The sequence below is a fragment of the Lingula anatina genome, chromosome 2 (genome assembly GCF_051362555.1).
Source record: "Lingula anatina isolate TDL-2025a chromosome 2, LinAna3.0, whole genome shotgun sequence".
NCBI lineage: Eukaryota > Metazoa > Brachiopoda > Lingulata > Lingulida > Lingulidae > Lingula > Lingula anatina.
In genome coordinates, this window is record NC_141768.1 from 39,727,186 (window position 1) to 39,753,102 (window position 25,917).

General features: G+C 37.5%; 2 protein-coding genes and 1 long non-coding RNA gene across 7 annotated transcripts; 1 reads left to right on the plus strand and 2 right to left on the minus strand.

The window, feature by feature from the left end:
- Positions 1-1,021: 1,021 nt before the first annotated feature.
- Positions 1,022-14,500, plus strand: LOC106173634 (uncharacterized). Of its 4 annotated transcripts, none has more exons than XM_087004090.1 (8): positions 1,022-1,212; positions 5,791-5,915; positions 6,145-6,341; positions 6,527-6,616; positions 6,848-6,951; positions 7,199-7,266; positions 7,570-10,729; positions 10,793-14,500. In XM_087004090.1, exons 1-8 carry the CDS (start codon positions 1,180-1,182, stop codon positions 13,496-13,498), a joined length of 6,483 nt encoding a protein of 2,160 aa, XP_086860216.1. In that variant the 5' UTR covers positions 1,022-1,179; the 3' UTR covers positions 13,499-14,500. The 4 variants fall into 4 exon arrangements, with proteins under 4 accessions (XP_086860216.1, XP_086860217.1, XP_086860215.1 ...); XM_087004091.1 differs by having other exon boundaries at positions 7,570-9,641; positions 9,759-14,500; XM_087004089.1 differs by having other exon boundaries at positions 7,570-8,209; positions 8,255-14,500.
- On the minus strand, positions 13,783-25,455 carry LOC106173633 (NAD-dependent protein deacetylase sirtuin-2). 2 transcript variants are annotated; one of them, XM_013554820.2, is made up of 16 exons: positions 25,346-25,455; positions 24,439-24,482; positions 24,194-24,251; positions 23,718-23,776; positions 23,328-23,424; positions 22,789-22,895; positions 18,710-18,766; positions 18,335-18,403; positions 18,037-18,160; positions 17,454-17,525; positions 17,103-17,158; positions 16,788-16,864; positions 16,587-16,641; positions 16,175-16,242; positions 15,575-15,641; positions 13,783-15,384 (listed from the first exon to the last, which is right to left on the minus strand). In XM_013554820.2, the coding sequence occupies exons 1-16, from the start codon at positions 25,395-25,397 to the stop codon at positions 15,262-15,264; spliced, it is 1,185 nt and encodes a 394-aa protein (XP_013410274.2). In that variant the 5' UTR covers positions 25,398-25,455; the 3' UTR covers positions 13,783-15,261. The 2 variants fall into 2 exon arrangements, with proteins under 2 accessions (XP_013410274.2, XP_013410275.2); XM_013554821.2 differs by having other exon boundaries at positions 25,330-25,363.
- On the minus strand, positions 20,361-22,585 carry LOC147763689 (uncharacterized). The gene is made up of 2 exons (XR_015332791.1): positions 22,359-22,585; positions 20,361-20,659 (listed from the first exon to the last, which is right to left on the minus strand). It is a non-coding gene; the product is annotated as an uncharacterized LOC147763689 (long non-coding RNA).
- Positions 25,456-25,917: the final 462 nt, after the last annotated feature.

The window sequence follows — 25,917 nt, forward strand, 5'->3', positions numbered from 1 at the left end:
AAAGAAGGTAAAAGAAAGGTCAGGGATTTGACAAACAATAATCACGTAATAAAACGAGGAAAAGAAAAGCACCGAGAACCTGCTGGCCTTGTAACAATGCGGTCACTTCCTACCATTCTTTACCAAACAAAAGCCCCGGTATTGTTGCCATTGTTACCTCTGGACTATGGTATGCCCGCTATGCAAACAAGAGCCCCGATATAGTAAAACGATCACATCGCCTGAGTTCGTCATAGTGGAAATCACGCCCAAATTGATTTGTAGAGGCTGTTCAAAAGTGAAGCGTTTGTAAATATTTGAAATATATGCCGTGACAAGGATACCAAGTATTTATCGAGACAAATTATGTAGTATGTACATGTAGCATGGGAATATATTAAGCAATCTTTGCTGAATAGAAAAAAAAGTTGATTCCCTTATTGTCAGCACTTAGTATTAATACTTAGTATGTTAATATTTAGTATAACATCTCTGTTATTCAATCGCGACGTATGCCAGTAGTTTAAATTACAAAACAAAAGTCATGTAAAGTACATTTTTATTATTTTCTCTCTGTGTCAAATAGGTATGCCCCGGTATGCTACTAAGCAAATGTCGTCTAAAGTCACCATTGCCCCACCCCACATATTCCTAAAAAAAGAGCAAGTAGCCTAAGCGAGTCACGCAGTAAAAGACGTAAATGTCCTTCACTGGGGTGAAAGATTCATACACAAGTACAATAGCCGAAGCTCTGTGAAGTGAGTCTTTCATTCCCTTTAAGGCGTGACCACAGTATCGTCGTGATCAAACTATTAGGTTTCAGTCAACTGTTTCTATCTTAACCCCCCTCTTATATAAACATCAGGACGAAAGACGAAATACAGCATTAGTCATTCCTACTTCGGGCACCTGTTAAATAAACAAGGTATCGAATATGAATTATACGTATATCGACTATTGATTCACCAATTGCCCCTGCTTTAGTGAGGCGAACAATAGAGCCGAGGTGAACTTGATTGTTATAAGAGTTGCACTATCGAGGTACGAAAATAGCCGGGTATAAAAGGCGACAGAGCTGAGGGATTCCTCTCATGGTGACTTCCGGCACAGGGAGTGACTGTGGTGAATGATTTGAAAAAAAATACTTCTCTCCATTAAAACTCATGTGGATCTAAAAGGATACTGTTCATTTTAACTAGGATGTCCTGGAGAGCGAGATACGAGGATTTTCAGGTGAGTGTGGTACCTGAGTGAAAATTATTTTTTATCAGAAGCACATTTGCTAGGTTTATGCTTCAGAATTTAAGCTGAACATTTTTCTGTAGACTACTTTAAGTGAGTGGAATACAGGATGTATGGATGTAGGCCACTGGCTTTGTATAACTTTTTTAATCCACAGAGCTCTGTAAAGAAAAAACTTTCAGTAAGAGAAAACGGCGTGCGCTTTTCGTGGACAAGGGGCGTGGCCCCTGTCCATATTTAATTTCACTAATGGACACAACACAAAAATAAATAAGATCAGCAGTGGACATTACCGTAGTGATGCAAGTGACAGATGGAGTGAGACTTTTACTTAAAAATAAAAATGTTTCATCTTCTTCAAGTCGATAAATTCTGGGCTACTGACCCCTAACTGACCACTCTGCTGGACACTCCTCGGGACAATCGAACACCTGTGGGTCGATATGTGATACAATGTACAATGTAGGGCATAGTGAAGTAAGGCAAGTGAACCTTACATCGGAAAAAGATATTTCATATAAATATCAGGGGTAAGTTTATGCCATATTCCTCAAGCGAATTGCACGCAACACTGGACAGAGGGTATGGGGTTTGTGAAGACAGTGGCCGAGCAATGGTCAAAACCAACATGGCTGAAAGGGCGGGACCAGCAACTTCATAACTTGCAGGCCCGGCGTGATTTTACGCGACAAGAACACGCGCTACGAAAAAACTTTACAACTTTACGACAAAAAAGTAAGATGTAAGAGTTCAGGCTGTTTAAGTGTGGGATGAGCTAAAACCTGAACTCTTACATCATACAGAGTCCTTTTGCCATTTGCTTACAGCCAGGCCAAACTATGCGATTTCCCTGAAAAGGGGTTTAAAAGGATAAGCCCTCTTAGGTGAGCGTCCAAAAATAAAAAGAAAAGTGTGCCCTCTGTGTTGTCTTTGGATACTTCTCTTAGCTATACTGTAGGCTAGGTACTAAGGTACTATTCAGCAGAATAATGCAAGCATTTCTTGATAATGAAGTGAGCTGCTATTACGGTAAAGAGATGGATAATGCCTCATATGTGCGAGTAATTGGTGGTTCCATTTACAAGCAGTACAGTGCGGTTATGTTCCAGTATTTTCAAGTTTTTAAAATTTAATTTAGAACAAGTGTCACCTGTTGATCCTTAGCTGATTGAATTGTCAAGGACTAATGTTTATTTTAAGCTTAATTTATGCTGCTTTTAGTTCAGAAAATAAATATGGGAAACAATCATTAGTTACAATTGCTGTTTGTTTAAGAGAAAGTTTTATTAGTATTCACTCACTGTCAAGTGTTTTTCTTGCTTGTAAAGCTCATTTTTAAATCGACACACCTGTTGAATATATTTAATGAGTCGTAAGTATCCGTTAAGACTGACATATTTAAGCTTTTGCTGGGTAGGGCTGGGTTAAGTTTACCCTCTACCAGGGCGACTGATAGATTTTTCACAGATGTTGACAGATATGTCTCTAGATAGATGGTCATTTTGGTTCAAACTTTGTTGACCAAAATGACCATATATCTATCTAGAGACATATCTGTGAATATCTGTAAAAAATCTATCAGTCGCCCTGGTAGAGGGTAGGTTAAGTTCACAGTAAGGATACTGTTATATAAAACAAGCTAGTTCGCAATACAATGAATGAAACATACTTTAAAGAATGTCAACTTCAGACACATATTTAACAATTGGACTTTTCGTCAAGTATGTAATTTACTGAATGCCACAAGAGGCTTGTCGATTTCTTTTGTATATTTTGCGGTTTCACAAAGAATCCGGAGGTGCAGAGACCTAATAATTGGATGATCCCTCAAGCAATGGCATTGATAATTTCAGTTTCTAATTTTGATATTTTTCCATAATCATGAAAACCTGTTGTATGGTTATATATTGTTGCGTTAACAAAAGTACACGTAATAATTCGCATTAATGCATGAGCAAATATTAACTTCCTACAGTAAAATATATAGGTATTTTGAAAGTGTCATTAGTCTCTAGCTAGTAAATCTTGTAATTTTCTGCATAAATAAATAAATAAATATAAATAAAATATAATCAAAGACGCTCAGGTGCCCCAAGAAATATCTTCTATGAAATTCATGTTTAGTGCACAGCGTCAAAACGTGTGGATAGAATAACGGTTTTGGGGCAAGCAAGGTGTGCCGCCTCGCAGCGTGTTTCCATAAACCAGTCACACAATAGTCAGCTATTTAAATAATTGTAGGTTTGCTAATATCCACTGTAAAACGCCAAGTAGCAATAGCCTGAAGTAGCCCGAAATATCACGGTTGACAAATAGGCTGGTATTCCAAATTATAGAATTACATATTTGGAACGGCAATTTCCCTATTACGCAATATTTCAAAGAATGACTGCCTTGCAGAGCTGCATATGGCAAACACACAGTTTTATAATACTACAAGAATAGAGAGACTTTTTTGCTCTGTCTAATAATTACACGAAAACTTTCGTGGTCGAGGGAATCACTGAGATACTCGACATGGGAATAGTAAAGACAATTATGCAATAAGACAAGAAATTATAATAACGTAATGAATATTAACCTTGTTTTGTCTAAGTATTACGGAATGTGACGAGACAGAAGTATATAGAAACTGGTCGTATTTGTACATAATGCCACCCTGTTTAATACAGGTGGATTCCACTTAAACAAATGGCATGGCTATCAGATACCCAGTCCTATTCAGGTGATCCATATGCACACAGTATTAGTACAATATAAGCGCCTGATCCGGTCATTATGCCCTTGTAAGAAAGGCGTGACCCTACACCACTGTTGAAATGATACAATGCCAACGCTTTCGTTAATCCGACTGATTGATGCAGGTTCGAAACAAGGATAGATTTAGCTTGGAAAGAATGCCTAAGCACAACCTGTTGCGAAAATGCTGTTTGTGAACATAATAATTTAATATGCGCTTCTTTGCTTCTTTATGTTAAGCTCTATATGTATATGTGCTTATTCCCGATAAATTTGTGTAAAATTTTGTCGGTCTGTTGTTGTCAGTTCTGTTCAGTACAGTACATTACTTCATGATATCGCATGCAACAGTCACAAGCCCGATTGCATACATGACTTACTTAGATGAAAATATCTATTCGGCAAAAGCGACAGAGGGAAATCGAAAACGCATTACTTTGTAAAAGATAGGTTAATTTTATTCTGTTTCATGTAGAGTTCACAGAGGTGTGTTGATCAATACTGCCTATCAGTACCATGAGTACCGTGGCATAAACGAAACTTACAATCCTTCAGTCTTTTTTAAAAGTACCTAGAGATATACTTCTGTATGTGAGTACTGCCATTCCCCATATAGGCTAATTATTTCTTCAAATTAATGATGTCAGTCAATGATTTGGGCCCAATCTCAGTATTTAAAAAAAAAATTAACATCTAAACACCTGAGCAAAGATAAAAAATGCTGCACCTAAAACTTTATATTATAACTTTTATTCACGAATCACAAAATGGCAGAGTTATATTAGATTATTTAGGTAGGTTTTGTATGTTTGTAGGTAGAATTACCTTTACAGATCGATCTTCGTATGTGGATATGGCACGAGGGAGATAAAACGTTTACAAAGCAACATAGAATTAAAAAGGAAAGATACCAGGATCTTGCTTGTATAGCCACAAGGCGAAAACTCGACCTGGGCGCAGTAATGTGGCGTAACGCACCTTTTGTATACTGAGGATACAATAACTGCACTCTGTCATGGCTGTCTCTTTGTATGATTTAACGATTGAAAATGCCTCCCTCTGCACTGTCATTACTGTCACATTCAGAACTCTCTTTCATATGGTCTGATCTACCCGGGATAATTTTGCCATTACCATGCGACGCCTGACAATGAAAGATTACAGTAAGAATTCTTGTTGTTCGTACCCGTATTTCTTCTACCATTACTGTTCTCAACACGTGCACAACGGAGAACGAGTCACAGTTATTGACATTTAGAGCAATGGTGACACAAGTGTTTGGTGTATTTGATTCAGTAAAGAAATTGTAAGACACAGGGACTGCAAAGCTTTTTTCTCATGATCTTCTGTACTACTTGGTTTCTTTTCTGTTCACTACAAACAGGTACCAGCATGTATTAAACAGCAAAGATTTTATATTTGTATACAGTTTAAGGTCCATACCGATAGGCCTATACATTTAAACATGAATAATGTATGACTTGATCATAATTCGTGAATTATAATTTGAGTCGAAGAACATTACTTCTTTTTTACATCTCACTTAATAAAACGAACAAACCGGTTCCCTGCAGACCCAAAATACTATCGGTGAACTGTTCAGTAATAGCAAACGCGCAAGCAAGTAGGCCCCTAACCAAGCCGAAAGTTAGCAACCCAGAAAGCACACAGCGGGACCCAAAGTACATAATATGAAGTGAATCCCAGCACAAGCACGTTACAAAACGCTACTGTATACAGTTTTTTACTGTCCATAGAGAATTTGTGCGTTGAATTGCTTTTATCACTGGCCTGTAGTATACAGTACTAACCCCTTGTCTTATGTTTCAGTGGCCACGCGGGCTGTACTTGGCACCTATAGGACATGGGAAATATGGCGTTGTCTATGACGACCAAGACAGTAAACTTAGCTACCATGACGAAATATCGGCGTACAAATATGACAGTTATGACAGGTATTTGTCTGGCACGTGCACATCCTCACGTGCATTTTTTTTTGTATAAAATAAAATATGTGTGTGTTTGTGTGTGGGTGTGTGTGTGTGTGTGTGTGTGTGTGTGCGTGTGTGTGTGCTGGGAGAGATTAGGTTCAAGTTTTATCAGTACTCCTGTATTATATTGTGAAAGATCACTTGGCAACATCTATTATTGTCTTGTACATATTAGTATAAATCGTCGTTTTAGTCGGACAGGTGCTTCCCCCTTCCATCGCCTCCCGCCCACCTATTTGAGACCTCCCAGAGAGGAGAGTGAACTGGAGTCCTACACCACATATTCCACGAAATCGAAGAAAGCCAAGATGGTGAAGGTTTTAGTGGCCCTGGCTATCATAGGTGTCGCTATTGCTATCGCTATGGCAGGTGTAGGCATATACTTCGCAGGTATGCTCTTTCGTATATAATTGTTTAATTTTTGTGATTCTCAAATTTTGTCTGTTGCTGGAAGTTAATAATGGGCAATTATTTAATGCTACAAATTTAATGTCTCACCGGGTCGTAATAATTAACTCCTGTAGCGTATTAAAGATATTTTCACCTAAACCCCAATTATTATTTTATCTTAACAGTAACTGGAAGCGGAACACAGCCAGAGAGGCTTGGATCAACGTCGACCACGACTGCGACAACTGTGACAACTCCAGAGCCGGTATATTATGGTACGTGGAGAGATGCGTACCACAGAATAAAATAAACCCTCATTCAGTTGGAGGAACGCTTATATTTTGGTTTCAGTTTTTATTTCGATCGATTATGTTATTTACAGTTTTTTATGACATATCCCGTTCCTTCAGTCTTTTTCAATAATTCATCATCTAAATAAGCTTCTCTCTTGTTAAGCTGTTTTAAAACATTCCACTGGCTTACTATAAAAGTTCCATCCCTTTCAGTCACTGCGGAGACCAATCTTACCCTCATCCAGCCATACACCCCAGGACTTGCTGATAACACCAGTGCTGAATACATCAATCTGTCCAACGAATTCTGTAACGGGGTAGGTGTTAATAACACACGACCTTAAAGAACATTGTTTTTATTCATATTCTTTCGTATAGTAATATATTTTGTAAAGTTAAGCTGGAATGGAATTTATGCTCTCTTAGGGAACAGCCGAGCATTGGAGCATCCGATGCCTGTATCTATAGTTGGAGATTAAAATTTCTTTAATAATTGATCAAAGTAAAAGTGCTTAATCAAATACTTTCCTCGGATTTTACGCAAAGGAAATTTTATTTTATCAGATAACGCAGCTTTACGCCTCGAGTAACCTTTCCACCGCTCCTGCTTCTTGTGAAGTTCTCGGATTTCAGTAAGTATAACTTTATTGCAATGAAGGTAAATTGATAAAATATTATTCTACGCTTGAAAAATCCCACCCTTTTTCATAGGAAGCAGTTGTTTTCGGTAAAAGAAATATTATTGAGTCAAATATTATAATATATTAAATGTATAGCGGTATATTTTATTTTTTAAAAGTTTCTGTGGGCATCGTAATTTCGTAATATTCAATACCATTAAAATGTTATGTGCTAAAAGCATTACCTAGAAACATCCCGATGCAGGAGCTGTTCAGATTTATGCAGACATTTCAAGAAAAACATTTTGCTTTCAGAAATGGAAGTGTCATTGTATTATTTCGACTCATATTCATGGAAGCCCTGTTAAAAGCTAAAGTCGAAACTTACCAAAGCAACGTAAACAACCAAAACAAGGTAACAATATATATCGAGGCCATATTTGGAACGTTACAGATTCAAGCAGATATTAATTTTGGGCCTTACTTCCCATTAAGCGGTACTAATATAAAAATTAAGGACGACTCAATTGCTTCTCCGCGTGTTGGGATAACCTCAGCATCACCAATCCCCCCGACAACAACACCAACCCAAGCGCCAAGCTCCGTCACTGCTTCAGCGACACAGACTGTGACATCCTCAACAGAAGTATCTTCAGCAACAACAGCGTCAGCTACCGGCGACCTATCGACAGGAGTTACCACATCGTCGGCTAGTACGGCCGTAGCAGTATCATCTGCATCAGAAGCATCTTCATCTGACAGGGCTTCAACTTCCTCTATTGCAACCACAGTTGCAACTTCTTCTGATCAACCATCAATATCTTCCAATGCAGCAGCTACCACATCTTCTGCTCCAATAGTAACAACTTCTTCATCTGACCAAGCTTCAGCATCTTCTGCTGCAGGAGTAGCAACATCTTCTACTGCAGCAGTAGCCACATTTCCATCAGACCAGGCTTCAACACCTGGCGAAACATTAGCCACATTTCCATCAGACCAGGCTTCAACATCTGCTACAGCAATAGCGACACCTTCATCAGACCAGGGTTCAACATCGTCTGCTACAGCAGCAGCAACATCTTCTGCTTCAGCAGTTGCAATATCTTTATCTGACCAGGCTTCAACATCTTCTGCTTCAGCAGTAGCCACATTTTTATCTGATCAGGCTTCAACATCTGCTACAGCAACAGCCATATCTCCAACTGACCAGTCTTCAACATCTTCTGATGCAGAAGTAGCAACATCTTCTGCTTCAGCAATAGCGACAGCTTCATCAGACCAGGGTTCAACATCGTTTGTAGCAGTAGCCACATCTTCAGCTGGCCAGAGTTTATCATCCTCTGATGCAGCAGTAGGCACAAGTTCATCTGACCGGGCATCAACATTTTCTGCTTCAACAGTAGCAACATCTTCACCAGACTCAGCTACAATATCTTCTGGTGCAGCAGAAGTAACATCCACTGCTTCAGCAGTAGTAACATCTACATCAGACTCAGCTTCATCATCGTCTGCTACAGCAATAGCTTCATCTTCTGCTTTAGCAATAGGAACATCTTCATCAGACCAGGTTTCAACATCTGCTGCAGCTGCAACCGCATCTTTATCTGACTTATCTGACCAGGCGTCATCACCTGCTTCAGCAGTAGCCACATTTTCATCTGAGCAGATTTCAACATCTGCTTCCGCAGTAGCAATATCGTCACCTTCATCATCTTCTGCTTCCGCAATAGCAACATCTTCTGCTTCCGCAATTGCAATATCTTCATCTTCATCGTCTGCTGCAGCAGTAGCCACATCATCCGACCAGGCTTCAACATCGTCTGTTGCAGCAGAAGTAACATCTACTGTTTCAGAATTGGCAACATCTTCATCTGACCATGTTTCAACATCTTCATCTGATCAGACTTCAACTTCTTCTGCTGCAGCAATAGCAACATCACCATCAGACTCAGCTTCAACATCTGCTGCAGCAGTAGTAACATCTTCTGCCTCAGCAGCAGCAACAACGTCATCAGACCAACCTTCAACTTCAGCTGCAGCAGTATCCACATCTTCATCAGACTCAGCTTCAACATCGTCTGCTGCAGCAGTGGCCCCATCATCTGACCAGGTTTCAACATCGTCTGCTGCAGCAGAAGTAACATCTTCTGCGTCGGTAGCAGCAACAACGTCATCAGACCAACCTTCAACATCTGCTTCAGCAGTAGAAACCTCTTCATCTGATCAGGCTTCTACATCCTCTGTTGCAGCAGTGTTAACATCGTCTGACCAGGTTTCAACATCGTCTGCTGCAGCAGTGGCAACATCTGCTGCAGCAGTATCTACATCTTCATCTGACCAGGCTTCTACATCTGTTGCATCAGTGACCACTGCTTCATCAGACCAGGCTTCTACATCTTCTGCTGCAGAGTTAGCAACATCTTCTGCTTCAATAGTAGCCACAGCTTCATCTGATCAGGTTTCAACTTCTGCTTTAGCACTAACAACATCTTCATCAGACCAACTTCCAACATCCTCTGCTGTAGCAGCAGCTTCATCTTCATCTGTCCAGGCCTCAACATCTTCTGCTGCAGCAGTAGCAACATCTGCTGCAGCAGTAGCAACATCTTCAACTGACCAGGCTTCTACATCTGTTGAATCAGTGACCACTGCTTCATCAGACCAGGCTTCTACATCTTCTGCCGCAGAATTAGCAACATCTTCTGCTTCAGTAGTAGCCACAGCTTCATCTGGCCAGGCTTCAACATCTGCTGCAACAGGGGCCACATCTTCGTCTGACCAGGCCTTAACATCTTCTGCTGCAGCAGTAGCAACATCTGCTGCAGCAGTAGCAACATCTTCATCTGACCAGGCTTCTACATCTTCTGTTGCAGCAGTGTTAACATCGTCTGACCAGGTTTCAACATCATCTGCTGCAGCAGTGGCAACATCTGCTGCAGCAGTATCTACATCTTCATCCGACCAGGCTTCAACATCTGCATCAGCAGTAGCTACATCTTCACCTGACCAGGCCTCAACATCTTCTGCTGCAGCAGTGGCAACATCTTCATCTGAGCAGGCTTCAACATCTGCATCAGCAGTAGCTTCATCTTCATCTGACCAAGCCTCAACATCTGCTGCTGCAGTATCCACAACTTCATCCGACCAAGTTTCAACATCTGCTGCAGCAGTAGCCACATCTTCATCTGACCAGGCCTCAACATCTTCTGCTGCCGTAGAAGCAACATCTGCTCCAGCAGAAGCCACATCTTCATCTGACCAAGTTTCAACCTCGTCTGTTGCGGCAGTAGCAACATCTTCTGCTGCAGCAGTGGCAACATCTTCATCTGAGCAGGCTTCAACATCTGCATCAGCAGTAGCTTCATCTTCATCTGACCAGCCTTTAACATCGTTTGCCACAGCAGTTGTCACATCTTCACCTGTCCAGGCTTCGACATCATCTGCTGCAGCAGTAGCAACATCTTCATCTGCCCAGGCTTTAACATCGGCATCTACAACAGCAACATCTTCAGTAGTAGCAACATCTTCATCAGACCAGGCTTCTACATCTTCTGTTGCAGCAGTGTTAACATCATCCAACCAGGTTTCAACATCATCTGCTGCAGCAGTGGCAACATCTGCTGCAGCAGTATCTACATCTTCATCCGACCAGGCTTCAACATCTGCGTCAGCAGTAGCTACATCTTCACATGACCAGGCCTCAACATCTTCTGCTGCAGCAGTGGCAACATCTTCATCTGAGCAGGCTTCAACATCTGCATCAGCAGTAGCTTCATCTTCATCTGACCAGGCGTCAACATCTGCTGCAGCAGTATCCACAACATCATCCAACCAAGTTTCAACATCTGCTGCAGCAGTAGCCACATCTTCTTCTGACCAGGCCTCAACATCTTCTGCTGCAGTAGTAGCAACATCTGCTCCAGCAGAAGCCACATCTTCATCTGACCAGGTTTCAACCTCGTCTGCTGCGGCAGTAGCAACATCTTCTGCTACAGCAATAGCAATATCTTTATCTGACCAGGCTTTAACACCGTCTGCCACAGCAGTTGTCACATCTTCACCTGTCCCGGCTTCAACATCATCTGCTGCAGCAGTAGCAACATCTTCATCTGCCCAGGCTTTAACATCGGCATCTACAACAGTAACATCTTCAGTAGTAGCAACATCTGCATCAGACCTACCTTCAACATCTTCTGCTGCAGCAGAAGCAACATCTTCTGTAACATCAGCAGCAGCCACACCTTCATCAACTTCTGCTGCAGCAGCAGCAACATCTTCTGTAACCTCAGCAGAAGCCACACCTTCATCAACTTCTGCTGCAGCAGTAGCAACATCTGTTACATCAGCAATGGCAACATCTTCAGCAGACCAGGCTTCAACATCGTCTGCTGCAGTAGTGGCAACATCTTCTGCTTCGGCAGTAGCAACATCTTCATCAGACCAACTTTCAACATCTTCTGCTGCAGCACTAGCCACATCTTCTTCTGAGCAAGTTTCAACATCTGCTTCAGCAGTGGCAACATCTGTAACATCAGCACTAGCAACATCTTCATCAGACCAGGCTTCAACATCATCTGCTGCAGTAGTGGCAACATCTTCTGCTTCAGCAGTAGCAACATCTTCATCAGACCAACCTACAACATCATCTGCAGTGGTAGCAACATCTTCTGCTGCAGCAGCAGTGACATCTTCATCAGACCAACCTACAACATCATCTGCAGTGGTAGCAACATCTTCTGCTGCAGCAGCAGTGACATCTTCATCAGACCAACCTACAACATCATCTGCAGTGGTAGCAACATCTTCTGCTGCAGCAGCAGCAACATCTTCTGTTACATCAGCAGCAGCCACACCATCATCAACTTCTGCTGTAGCAGTAGCAACATCTGTAACATCAGCAGTGGGGACATCTTCATCAGACCAGGCTTCAACATCATCTTCTGCAGTGGTAGCAACATCTTCTGCTGCAGCACTAGCAACATCTTCTTCTGAGCTGGTTTCAACATCTGCTTCAGCAGTAGCAACATTTTCATCCGAACAGGCTTCAACATCATCTGCTGCAGCAGCAGCAACATCTTTGGCTTCAACAGTAGCAACATCATCATTAGACCAACCTACAACATCTTCTGCTGCTGCAGCAGCAGCAACATCTTCTGTTACATCAGCAGTAGACACATCTTTTTCTTATCAGGCTTCAACATCTTCTGCTGCAGCAGTAACAACTTCTGTAACATCAGCAGTAGCCACATCTTTATCTGGCCAGGTTTCAACATCTACTGCAGCAACAGCCACAGCTTCATCTGACCAGGCTTCAATGTCTTCTGCTGCAGCAATAGCAACATCTTCTGTTACAACGGCAGTAGCCACATCTTTATCTGACCAGGTTTCAACATCTGCTGGAGCAATAGCCACAGCTTCATCTGACCAACCTTCAACATCTTCTGTCACATCATCAGAAGCAACATCTCCATCTGACCAGGTTTCTACATCTGCTGAAGCAGTAGTCACTTCTTCTGCTTCAGATGAAACATCTTCACCTGATCCTGCTTCAACATCATCTGCTGCAGTAATAGCAACATCTTCTACTTCAGCAGTGGCAACTTCTTCATCAGACCAGGCTTCAACATCATCTGTTTCAGCAGTAGCTGCATCTTCTGCTTCAGCTGTCGCAACATCTTCATCATACCAACCTTCAACATCTGCTGCAGCAGTAGCAACATCTTCATCTGACCAGACTTCAACATCTGTCACATCAGCAGCCACAACTTCATATGGCCAGGTTTCAACATCGTCTACTTTAGCTGTAGCAACATCTGCTGCAATGACAGCAACATCTGTTGCAGCAGGAGCCATATCTTCATCTGAACAGACTTTAACATCTGCTGAATCATCATCTAGCCAGGCTTCATCATATGCTGCAACAGTGGCCGCATCTTCATCAGACCAGGCTTCAACATCTTCTGTTGCAGCAGCAGTAGCAACAGCTTCATCTGACCAAACTTCAACTTCTTCTGCTGCAGGAGGAGCAACATCTCCATCAGACCAGGCTTCAATATCTTCTGTCACATCAGCCATAGAAACATCCTCGTCAGACCAGGCTTCAACATCATCTGCTGCAGCAGTAGCAACATCATCATCTGACCAGGTTTCAGCCTCTTCAGGAACTGCCACCATTTCTGGAGTTACAGACAGTGCAACAACTTCAGTCACAGAGAGTACTTCCTCACCATTATCATCAGTATGAAACTTCTTCTGCCACATCATTAGCAATGGATGCAACAACCTCAGCATCAATGTTATCAGAAAGCACCATTACACCCTCAGGAAGTGAAGCAGTAACAAACACCGCTTTCACAGAAACTGTATCTCTGTCATCAGAAACTAGTAGTTTTATGACAACACCAACAATCACATTAACTTCCACAGAGATGATGACAGCAACAGGCACGTCTTCTGCATCAGAATCATCATCTATTGGCCCATGATGTGCTGTGATTTGAGTTATTTATTATTTTTATAATTTAACTTTTGTTGTTGTTGTCTTAATTGCTACAGTAGATTTTAGTTATTAGATATTTTACCTATCCTTTAAATAAAAAATTTACAAGATGAAAACATTCTGAAATGAGACTCATCATCAGATGATCTTCACAATGTTTCATGGGGCGGACTGATAGAATTTGTAATAATACCCTCGAAAAATATCTAAGAATTGAGACCTTCACTGTCACTAGATTTGATTAGTTATGTTTAAAGCAGATTGCTGTTGTAATTAATTTAAGGGAAAATGTTAAAAACCCAAAACTATCTATAAAACTCTGTATATATTGTATATACAATTTGCAATTTTTTAAAATATAAACCGAGATATAGTATTAGTACAATTATTAAGAAATAAGCTTGTTAAATAGTAGAAGTACCACGGGGCATATCTGGGCAGATCATATAAATTGAATTTCAGTCATATACTTTTTACAATTAAACAGACCTTATGTGCCCAAAATGTGCTATTTCTTAGAAAACAGTGTTCAAGTAAACAGTGAAAACTGTGGTGCTGGCTTGGTGATGTCAATTTTGAAATGGATATAACACTTGGCCAGACTTTTTTGTATTTCATAAATTCGAATATTAATTTTATATTAAAAATGATTCATGTTCTAGTTATGAAACAGTAGTTTGAATATAAAAAAATCTTTACTAATGAAATATATATATATTTTTGTAAAATAAAGTATGAAGCTATGAATTATCAGTATTGTGTCATCTGTTTTGACATAGATATAAATGGTTGTATGTCATTTCATGTGTTCTGATGAAAACAATGGTTCCTCTTGGATTCTCTTATATAGAAACCAGCAATGCAAAAACAGCAACTATTATATTTTCAGTATGTATCCACTTTATAAGTTAAGAATTTCACTCTTCAAATTTTTGCTGTTACAGTTATAAACAAAAAATTGCAATTTTACTATTTTTACTAAAGATTGGTGTTATTTAATTGGTATTACTCCACTTTCAGCTGTAATTGGCAAAACAATCACACATTAATTGACAGCTTTGATTTATCAAAATATGCACACATTTCCTTGAGCTTAAACATAAAAACTGCGATAAAATGAAATTTAAAGTTACTTGAACAAATTAAAAAAAAAAAAATACAAGAAAATCATAAAAATTACTCAATTACTCTGCCCCCATTTAAATAAAACTATCAAATACATTGTAGTTACATTTCCACAATTATAAGACAAAATTTTTATATCACATTATGTGTTTTGTGTATATTTTCACCTCACTGTCTACATGTATCTAGGAATTATAAAATACAACATGATTTACATTTGACAGTTCAATAATTATGATATTTCGCTTGTGCAAGGTATACATTAATATAAATATTCATGATATTCACAAATTGGCAGATTCTCATAATCAATGCCTGTAATCATTACTAATGTTATTCAATTCCATATACAAAGTTCTTCCCTGAAGACTGAGGCAATTTTTTCAAAATTTAGATTTTTTTTGAGGTGATTTAGACGATGACTTGGTTGGTGCTTCCTCTGTGACATTTGTCTTCTTTTTATCTATACGTTCATGTTCACTTTTCACAAGGGTTCTTAGCTCTTCCTAGTAAAATAAAAAAAAACAATTGATGTAACATGTGCACTTAATATAAATAAAATACAAATATTTTTTGAAAATAATTATTTACTAACAAATTTTTTGGCAATCAAATAATATTCACAAGTCAACAGTAATTAATACTAATATATGCTACAATCATCTTAAAATAATGAAACCAAAATCAGTAACTTACCCCCCAACCCAGCTGGTCAGCCAGCTCAAAACAGCCTTCATCACAGGTAGTCTGTTTAAACACATCCCTGAAAAAGAACAAATTAAAACATCATTCACACAAGTTGTTAAACCATTTTCAAATTCTCATACATGCCTGCTTATTGTGTTTGAGCTTCAGTGGAATTAAAATGAAATTTACCATGCCAATCACAAATATCAGTCAGAGCTGCTACTGAAACTCACAATCTGGATAACCTGATGTATGGTACGTCAGTAATGAAGGCTCTCAACACTGTGTGATGTCATATAGGACAAGAAAATATGCATGAATCTGTGCAAAGTGGGGTTAACAACAAGGATAAAACCATAAGCCCCGGGAATGCTGCCTAAGAAAGCAATACAAAAGTGACACACAAGCACAGTGAATTTAAAAGATTATAATTCAAAAGAACATAAAAGAAAACAGATTCTGGATGAGTCTCATTGGCATTTTTAGCTTCAATAAAATTTATTGCTGATTATTCGAATCCAATATGTGTGCTCATATGAAAGTTTGAAAGTAAAAAAGTAAAGAAGCTGGCACACAGAATACTAAAAGATGAAATGGAAGTGACCATACCTGTATTTACGTTCACTTTCGAAATCAAAATCTGTACCGAGTCCGAACAGTAACATAAATGGATCTCCCTGAAAAGGCAAAATAACATTAAAAGTTTAAAGGAACACATTCCAGCAGTTCACATTTTATTAAGCTGCCAATTAATAACATACCTCATATAATATCATTAAGGATATAGCAAAGGTTTATTATTACTTACCCCAATTTTAAAAAAAGTTATTATCCAATATTTATCATAATATGACCTTTTTTCTTTTTCTCTATAACGAATATACATTTATTAGTTAATTAGTTATATTTTAATGTTATCTTAGATGAGCATATAATGCATATAGTGATTTGCCATCTCCACATATGTACACTAATCATAATTCTCATAAACTAATAAACGTGTTTAAAAAAAAAAACTTACCCCACATGGTGGAGACTCTAGATTAATAAGTAATCTTGGACAACTAGGATCCACTCTGAAAAATGAATGCAATACTCTCTAGTGCTGAATTGTTTATATCAAAGGTATTTTTTATCTCAATTTAAAGTTGGAAACCAATATGTACTTGTTTATGTCATAACAAGTAGACAACTGTGATAATATTACCAGAAAAAAAATTACCTTGAGACCAGGGAAGCAAATGGCTGCACCTTCAATGAGGTTCCCATGACAATCAGGAGATCACATTTAGGCAAATCCTATAGAGATTAATATGTAAAATATAGCCTGGCTAAAATATAATGTTGTTATAGAATATTAAAATAATATTGTTATAGAATATTAAAAGATATGCAATTTACGGATCACAATTTACTAGCACTGTAAGTTTATTTGTAATTATGATATAAGTATGAATGGCTGGACAAAACTGATCTTTGATCAATAAAATTAAATGCACCATATATATCGTATAATATTAAATAAAATAGTTTATACCTTTCCAACCCTTTCAATAAACAAAGATGGTAGACTTTCACCGAAGAAAACAATATCTGAAAAGGGAAAAAGATTTACATATTTAGATTTACAAAGGACATTACCTTTTTGATGAAAAAAAATGATCTTCTGTTAAAATATCAATATAAGTATATTTAGCTACCCCCAAAATGACCAACTTGGTCATAGAGGCATGAAATGTAGCCAAAATAATGAACAATTACTGTCAACAAAAGCTGGAAGGAATATAACAAACCAACACATGTTGATGACAAAAAATGAATTTTAACAATGAACATGCTGCATTGTGAAGGAGATATATCTAATATACAATATGGAAGAAAAGATTACCTGGTTTCACAAGTCCATTACAGTCTTCCTTTTCACATGTTGGTACTGAGTCTTTGCCAGCAAAGATTTTCTCTAGAACATAGTGATAGTTTTGAGATTTGACATGTTGTGGGTAAATATTGGGTGTGTTTTAGTGAATTAGTCCCTATGTTGCATAAAAGTAAAAAAAAAGAATTACCCTTTCTATACCCTAGTTTCACACACATACACACACACACACACACACACACACACAGGCACACACAAACATGCATGCATGCACACGCACACACACTTAAAAACTTAAGTCAGTTTTTGGGCTAAGTTGACTAGGATTTCCATGAGAGTGTTGTAACACTGTTCCTGATAAGGTAAGACGTGCACATGTGACCATGTAAAATTGGTAATCAAGTTCTTAGCCAGGTTATCTGACTTAAGTTTTCTGTGAAACCAAGGCCAGATACTCTCCAGTTCTTGCCTGGTGTTGTCAGAGTGAACAAGGTCAAGGTACACAGCCATGCACTTTCTGTCAAGCTTTCACAATTAGTATCAGTTTCATCCTATACAACAGTTAAGTTTTCCTAGATGCTTATATGAATGCTACCTTTAATCCATTCTTGGGAGTATTTCTGTCGACAGTCCACACAGTGTGATGTGGCAAATGTCCCATGAGCCTCCACCAACTTCTCCTCCGGAACACCCGCCACACGCTCCAGTGTGTCGATGTTCTGCAAACAACAAAAATTAGACTTTCTTGAGTTTGCCATCAATGATAATCAACAGGGGCAGATCTTATATTAAACAATAATTGTATAATACTGACTATTGCATGGTCATAAAGGTAATTCACATCATCTACAATAAAAAAAATAGCATGAAACAATCGAAAAAAAATTCCTCACCTGTGTGAATGCCCTCAAAAGAAGATCCTTTTCATGCAGCAGTCTCAAAAAATAATGGCATGGAGTTGGCTAGAATAAATAAATTCTTATTAGCAATGTGACCTTTAACCTTAAATAAAATTTAAACTAAATTTTTAACTTTAAATTATAAGTTAAGGTTAGATAAAATATCATCAAACTAACTGAATAAATGAGGCTGTTTTACTAGCAGGTGTGTATTTTTGCTTTCTGTCACTGCCTCAGGATTCTAACAAACTACAAAACAGGTCAGCTTTTTCCTTTCCAAAAAATACATAAAACATTTTTTCAGAAATATAAAAATCTGACAGAACCTCTGCAAAATTTAAATAATATTTTAATAAAATTTAGTTCTACCTTGAATGATCCTGGCCATAGTTCTCTGGCAAGTGTGAAGAAAGGAACTGGGTTTTCCTGCAAGAGAGTTGTGTTGATAGTTACTGGTAGGCAATCTTATCACATTATTTAGAAAATATATCTAGTCAGTGAGAATTGTGTGGTCTGTATCTGAGTGTGAGTGTGTGCATGTGTATGAATGGCGTGTGATTATATGTGTGTTGAATTTGGATATGCATCCAAACACATTTATTCATGCACACATAAAAGCATGCATGCATACACACACACACGCCTTTTAAGATGGTGTACATGCATGCATTAACACTTGGACCTAAATAGAGAAGGACAAGAAACGCGGCATCTTCCTTTGAAGCTATGTGCGTTCGGGTAAACATTCGCCTATTGTCTCACATAATCTGTTTTGATAGCTCCACGGGCGTCTGAACAGCTTATTATCAAGGTAGCGCGCGCTGTGCTTCAGTGCATTTCTATTGTTTCTCTGCATTGATAACGCAATTTCTCGCAGTCCCTCGTGGTTGCTATGATACAGCATTGCCGCCATCTTGCAGTTGCGAGCACACAGGTTTCCGTCAACACGTGGAAATTTATTGAGGGGTTTTCGGCATTTTTCCCCGTTACCTCATAAAAACGGGGTGTGAAGTTTGTCTTCAATACCTGCTGCCTTTCCCTGTCCGTGAGGTAGTCTCTGACAGGACAGGAATACGCACCCAACGACCGGAAATCTCATTCCTACATGTACCAGTAGCTGTGACACCCCGGAAGATCAATCAAATTTACACACGAACTGACTGCTGGTGAATCAGACAAATTAAAAATGGACCTTTTTAGCATGTTTGTGAAATTATATATTACCATTAGGGGCCACTCATTTCGCAGACAGCTTAAAGAAAAGTACCAAGAATCTGTGTCTGCATCTACGAAAGAAAAAGGATTGAGAAAGTCTCTCAAAAGGAAGAGTAGAATTACAGCTTGAATTATTACTTAGATTTTCAACAAACAGACAGTATGATCTTGTGCATTTATAACATTTGGGTTTTTTCACTTAGCAATTAAGATCTTAATTAGAAATTTCATCTAGGTTTACATTAATTTTAATTAGTTATTTAAGAGTCAGATTTGTCGTATTAGTTTGGTAGAAAATAATACACCAGGTACCAAAATATGGCTTTCTGTTTTCAGTAACTGAAAAGCAGTCGTAATTCAAGAACTTATTATAAGTATTTATAATATTTGTTTTTTTCATTCAGCAACTATCTTTCATTTATATTTCGCTTTATTTTTTCATTAAAAGTTACCCGTTTACAATATGAGATTAATTTCACCAATACTGATCTTATGGTAATAAAAAATGCATATATTTGATATAAAAAATCTTCTTTTTATTTCTTTTCACTTCCTTTTTTTTTACACAACTTTAAATAATAAAAGATTTGACAAATAAGACGCATATCACTGCAAGAGGGTCAATGTCAAATGTGAGTATGAATTTTATCAGGATCAGATTTTTTAAACCTGTAGTTAGTGTATTCTGAGGTAATTGAATATGCAATTTCAATCAAGCAAGAAAAAACTGTCTAAACATATAATCCATGTTTTTTACATTTGATTTTTTTTTCATTATAAGATAGGAAATATAAAACAACTTGAGTACATTCCAATATTTATTATTATAAAAGTAAACATTAAAATTTTTAAATGCTTGTTACAAAGCTAGTGATGATGAATATACAATACATGTGCAGTTTTCTTGTCTTGTCTCTTTTTGTGAAAGTCATGTTGGAGTTCTTTCCTATTTGTATCCAAGTAGTATTAACTTATTTATAAAAGGTATAAACTAATTTCTCATTGACCTATGTGAATTACTGTCCAAATGTTTAATTAGTGAGTCTCCTCTTGGGCAATGGTGCATTGTCCAATTTTAACTTTCCGGCATCTTGTGGAGAGAATCTGGAAGAGAATAAGAATGTTTTTATCACAAACTACTATAAATGACAATTGCCTTTTTTACTTCTACTTGGACATTTGAGCCACAGGTAAGCCTTATCAAATGCATCTCAAGATTCTACCTGTCAGGTAGATTTTCCCTCTAGTTAAATTTACTTCCCTTGTTAGGCATGGACTTTCTAGATCATTATCAGCCAGGTAACTAAGCCGTCTGGCCCTTTGATGATTTGATAAAGCCAGCTAGGTGCTATCCAAAGGCATGTCTCAGGATTATTTCAAAGATTTCAAGCACCTGATAACAAGATAATGCAATGTAGCAAGGCAATTACAGAGGTGAGACTCTTATCACAAATGTGATCAAGATCTACTTTTATGACCATTACCCGAGTAAATATAATCATGAACTTTGCATGTGTACATGCCCACATATACACTTTCACTATAAGACCAATGAGGGTGTTTGTCAATCGTCTTTATTCTGTTTAGGGAATCCAATTTAAAAATGAAAAACTAATAATTATTATTCTCAAACTGGAGCAGACTTTAGCCGGTCATGTGAATATACACATATACTTCAGAGTAGAGTTAATGTCAACTTTGATAAAAGGATATTAAAAGGCCCACAGGTGCGTTTTTTGTGTGTCACAATTGCATGGGTGGTGCCATATTGCAATGATAGCCCATATTAAGAGTTAAAAAAATAATAATTATCATTCTCAGACTTGAGCTGACTGGAGCCGGTAATGTGTAAATATATATATACTTTCGAGCAGTGTTAAAATGTCAACTTTGATAAAAGGATATTTAAAGAATCACAGTTGCGTTTTTGTGTGTAACAATTGCATGTGTGGTGTCATATTGCTATGATAGCCCATATTGAGAGTCAAAAAAATAATAATTATCATTTTCAGACCAGAGCTGACTGTAGCCGGTAATGTGTAAATATATATATACTTTAGAGCAGTGTTAATGTCAACTTTGATAAAAGGATATTAAAAGGATCACAGGTGCGTTTTTGTGTGTCATAATTGCATGTGTTGTGCCATATTGCAATGATAGCCCATATTGAGAGTTATAAAAATAATAATTATCATTCTCAGACCGGAGCTGACTGTAGCCGGTAATGTGTAAATATATATATACTTCAGAGCAGTGTTAATGTTAACTTTGATAAAAGGATATTAAAAGGATCACAGGTGCGTTTTTGTGTGTCACAATTGCATGTGTGGTGCCATGTTGCAACGAGAGCCCATATTAAGAGTTAAAAATGTTAATTATCATTCCCTAATTCGGGCTCACTTAAGCAAGTAACATAAACCTATACATATAGTACACAGCGGTGTTGATGCCACCTTTATCTAAACCGTACGTAAAAAATACCAGACCTAAAACGATGTCGGCGAGTCGAATAAATCGGAGAGGAATTGCGTCATTTCAATTCAAAACACGATTTGAGGTTAAATTATTGCCGCATCTATGGCTAATTCTTTACATAGAGGTAAAATTTCGAGACTAGAAATATTTTTCTATCGGATCATAGCTAAAGACAAGTATTCGACACCGCAGTTGTACAATTTTAAACACTCATTTTACGGCAACAAACACGATTGCCTTCACCATATTGGGCATTTTGAATTCCTCCATGAACAAACATACCTTATTCTCATCTAGCATCCAAAATAGCAAAAGAAATTGTACTTACATTTTATCTCTATAAGTGTCTTGACTCATCCACCCGAACGTTTTCCTCGCGTTATCACCAGCTACCTGTCCAAATGACACAAAAAGTCATCAACAGCCGCGATATGCTCGCTACCTGTACGGGAGGTCACGTGATCCGAACGCACATCGTTTCGCGAAGAGCTCGCGCTAAGCCGATTATCCTTTGATCTTTCTCCGCGTTACTTGTCCTTCTCTAGTTAGGTCCAAGATTAACATTTTTAGCTTAAAAGCTAAAAAATTAAAGATTCTGAATCAATGTAATCTAGATAAAATAGATGATAATACAGGTGAAAAAAATTGATCTATGTCTATATAGACACTATGAAAAAAAGAAAATGAATATATACTAAATGGAGGTTAATTTGTGTAAATAAAGACACAAACAATGCCTTTAATCTTAAATGCCTTACTTTGAAATAGCCTATTTCAAATATTGCTTGAGGTGATGGTAGATCATACTTCTGTAGGTTGTCATAAAGTCCTGTACCAGGACTACGAAAATCTGGAATCCCAGCAGCTGTAATTACAAAAATCTGGTGTTAAAACCCTGCTAATTTGTAGTTCAACAGATCAAGGTTATTTAAGACTATCTTAGCACCATTGGCACTCTTGTTGACAAAAGAAGAAATACATTTATCAAAGCATCAGAGTTTGTCTTCTACCCATTCACTTAATCTAACAGATGCCAATACCCAATGTAAAAAATGCCTGGATCACATGAGAAGCTTACAAAATATCCAAAATACTTCATTATCATGTTATTGAGCAGATAAATGTGTAATCTGCAAATCACCCCTTAGGTTTAAAGAGATATTATGCATCCGAAAAAAAATGATGTGTACTCCAAGTTGTCTCATTTAGGAACAATCCTGATCAATAAATGCATTTTTTCCTGCTTTCATGTTTGGATCTACACAACCTCATCTTTGTCAGTATTATGTCTACTTACATGTGGATATTCCTGCTCCAGTCATAGTTATTATATTCTTGCACTTGCCGCTATTAATGTACTTGACAATACCTTCAAAGCTAACCTCCTCAAGAACCTAAAAAAGAAGAAAAAGCATTTGATTTTTTTTTTTGTAAACTAAATGAATGAAATTAATAAGAGGGAAACATCACTGATTAATTTGACTGTAAAGAGAATTTAACATTAATCAAGAGCACCTCAATATGTGTTTATTTATTGTATTGTTAAGGCAATCAATCAAGTTTTGGTTCTGCCTTACAAATAAAAGCATCTTAATATAACAGGTACATGCATAATGCAAAATTTACTTGCTCTGGCAGAAAAAGTCTCCAATTATTTCAAGAGAGATAATATCAGTCAGAGGTTCACCTGTGGGGGAGCTTCGTCTGATACTGCAAAGTCCTGAAATGACTTGAGAATGTGCTCCACTGCAAGGTAAAAATAAATAAATAATAGATGAACAGGTCATGAACATGATAGTGCGTGCAGGGGAACTAAACAAACCTGGTGGATTCATCAAGCAAGCATCCAAGCCTTTTTATTCTGTAAATAAAATTCTTGGGTTTTAGTTTGATTTTTTTTCTCTTGTAGTAAGATTGCTGTGACAAAACTATTCTTAAATATTCCTTAGACAATACTGGAGAGGTGTGTGTGTGCTGGAGCTATGCGTAACATCAAGGATAGCTTTGAAAGGATTTGACTGTATGTGCTTCAAGGTCTGGACCTGATTACAGAAATATGCTTGTTGCAATGTATGGATGCAAATTAATACACATCAATCAAATATATATGTTACTTGGATAAACAACAAGGCACATGAGCAGGGCATTTGGAAAATAACTCACTCCTTTGGGAAATGGAGTCCTGTGTGTTCTCCTCTGGGCTTGGAGAGCTATCATGGTCCTAGAATAAAGAAATGTTACCTTCGTGAATACATATACAAAAAATTACTCATGACTTTTCAACATCTCTTCACTTATGCAATAAATCAATTTTTTGAAAGCCAACAGGCACTAGTAGAGTACCAATGCAAATTAATAAATATCTACACTATCAATACACAGTCATTAGGCCTTGTATACTTAAATACCTCACTGCCATCTACATGTGCTTCTGATTTGCTGTTGCCTCCTCCTGGAAAAAAATATAGATTTTTCATTTAGTAAATACACATGCATTGCTGAAAATCGTGACTTGTTTTTTTTATATGTTAATTTATTTATCTTACATCTAATACAACATTCAATATAATAGTGTCACATTTACAAACAAACCCACGCGTTGCTCCAGTCTCAGTGGACATATTTCTAGACTTTCATCCAAACTTTGGTAAAAAATCTTGAAAGCATGGATTTGAATGGCTTAATAAACTAGGTCAAAACAAACCTAGTCAGATGAAACTTAAAACAGCAAGAGCATGCTATAGTGTAGAGGTTTGTTTCAAGTTATCTCAGGGTGGTATTTTGCAGATTCAGCATAATAATAATAAGCACATGTAACATGACATCTTTATTTTTGAGGTCTAGTATTTCTATTAATCTATTTTTATTATTAACTTTATATTACTTATCAATTAGTTTTTAAAATCATCACCATTAGTGTGTGTGTGTGTGTGTGTGTGTGTGTGTGTGTGTGTGTGTGTTTATTGTCATCCCCCTCCCCCTCCTTGCAAAGTACCAAGAAATTTGGGGGGGCATAATGCAAAGGTATCAGCAAAATAAAAAAAGGTTTATTCACGCTCAGATATGTGTGGACCCTAAACTTGCCCTAATGTTAAGCCAAGGATAGCTATTTACATGTAATTACACAGAAGTTAAGTCACAGCAACCATCAAGCTTAGTTGTGAGGGGGAGGTTAGTTCTGCTTTAATGATGGCTATCGGGCAATGAGCATCTCAGTCGGTTGAAGATTGGGTAGTTGCTTAATATTGATTTATGACAGGAATTTAAGCTGAAGGTGAACTAACCGCGTCTACTCCTACCTCCGTGTTTACCCACCTTCTGCCATTTCGATTGAAACTGCACACCGATTATAATGTTTATGAAGCATTCACAAGACAGGCAATGTCCGCATTTAAAAGATGGTTTTCCATTTCTGTTGGGTTTTGGGCGTTTCGAAACATGGCGATTTCCCTCAAACTTCAAATTAGCCTATGACACTTTTTGATAATAAAGATTTGGTCAGATATTTTAGGGCACATGTTTAAAATCCCTAACGTTAAGTATTTTTTAATGTGAAAAAGGAAGAATTTACAATAGGCCTAAAATTAAAAAAAAAGACTCTTTAAATTAAAAGAAATTATGCTAACGTTTTGAAATAATCCAATAAATAAATAAATAAATAAACAAATAAATAAATAAATAAATAAATAACGTAAAAAAGAACTTCTAGTAGTGCTTATCAAGTTGCTGACAATAAACTCCTCAAAGACCTGATTAGAAACAAAGTAGTTAAACCACCTTTTATACCTTTTTGTTACAAGTTTTTTTTATACCTAAATTAAACTACTACGTTTGTAACTACTTGTAGGGCTACTAGTTTTGTGTAGTGCCGATGCCATCTAACTAAT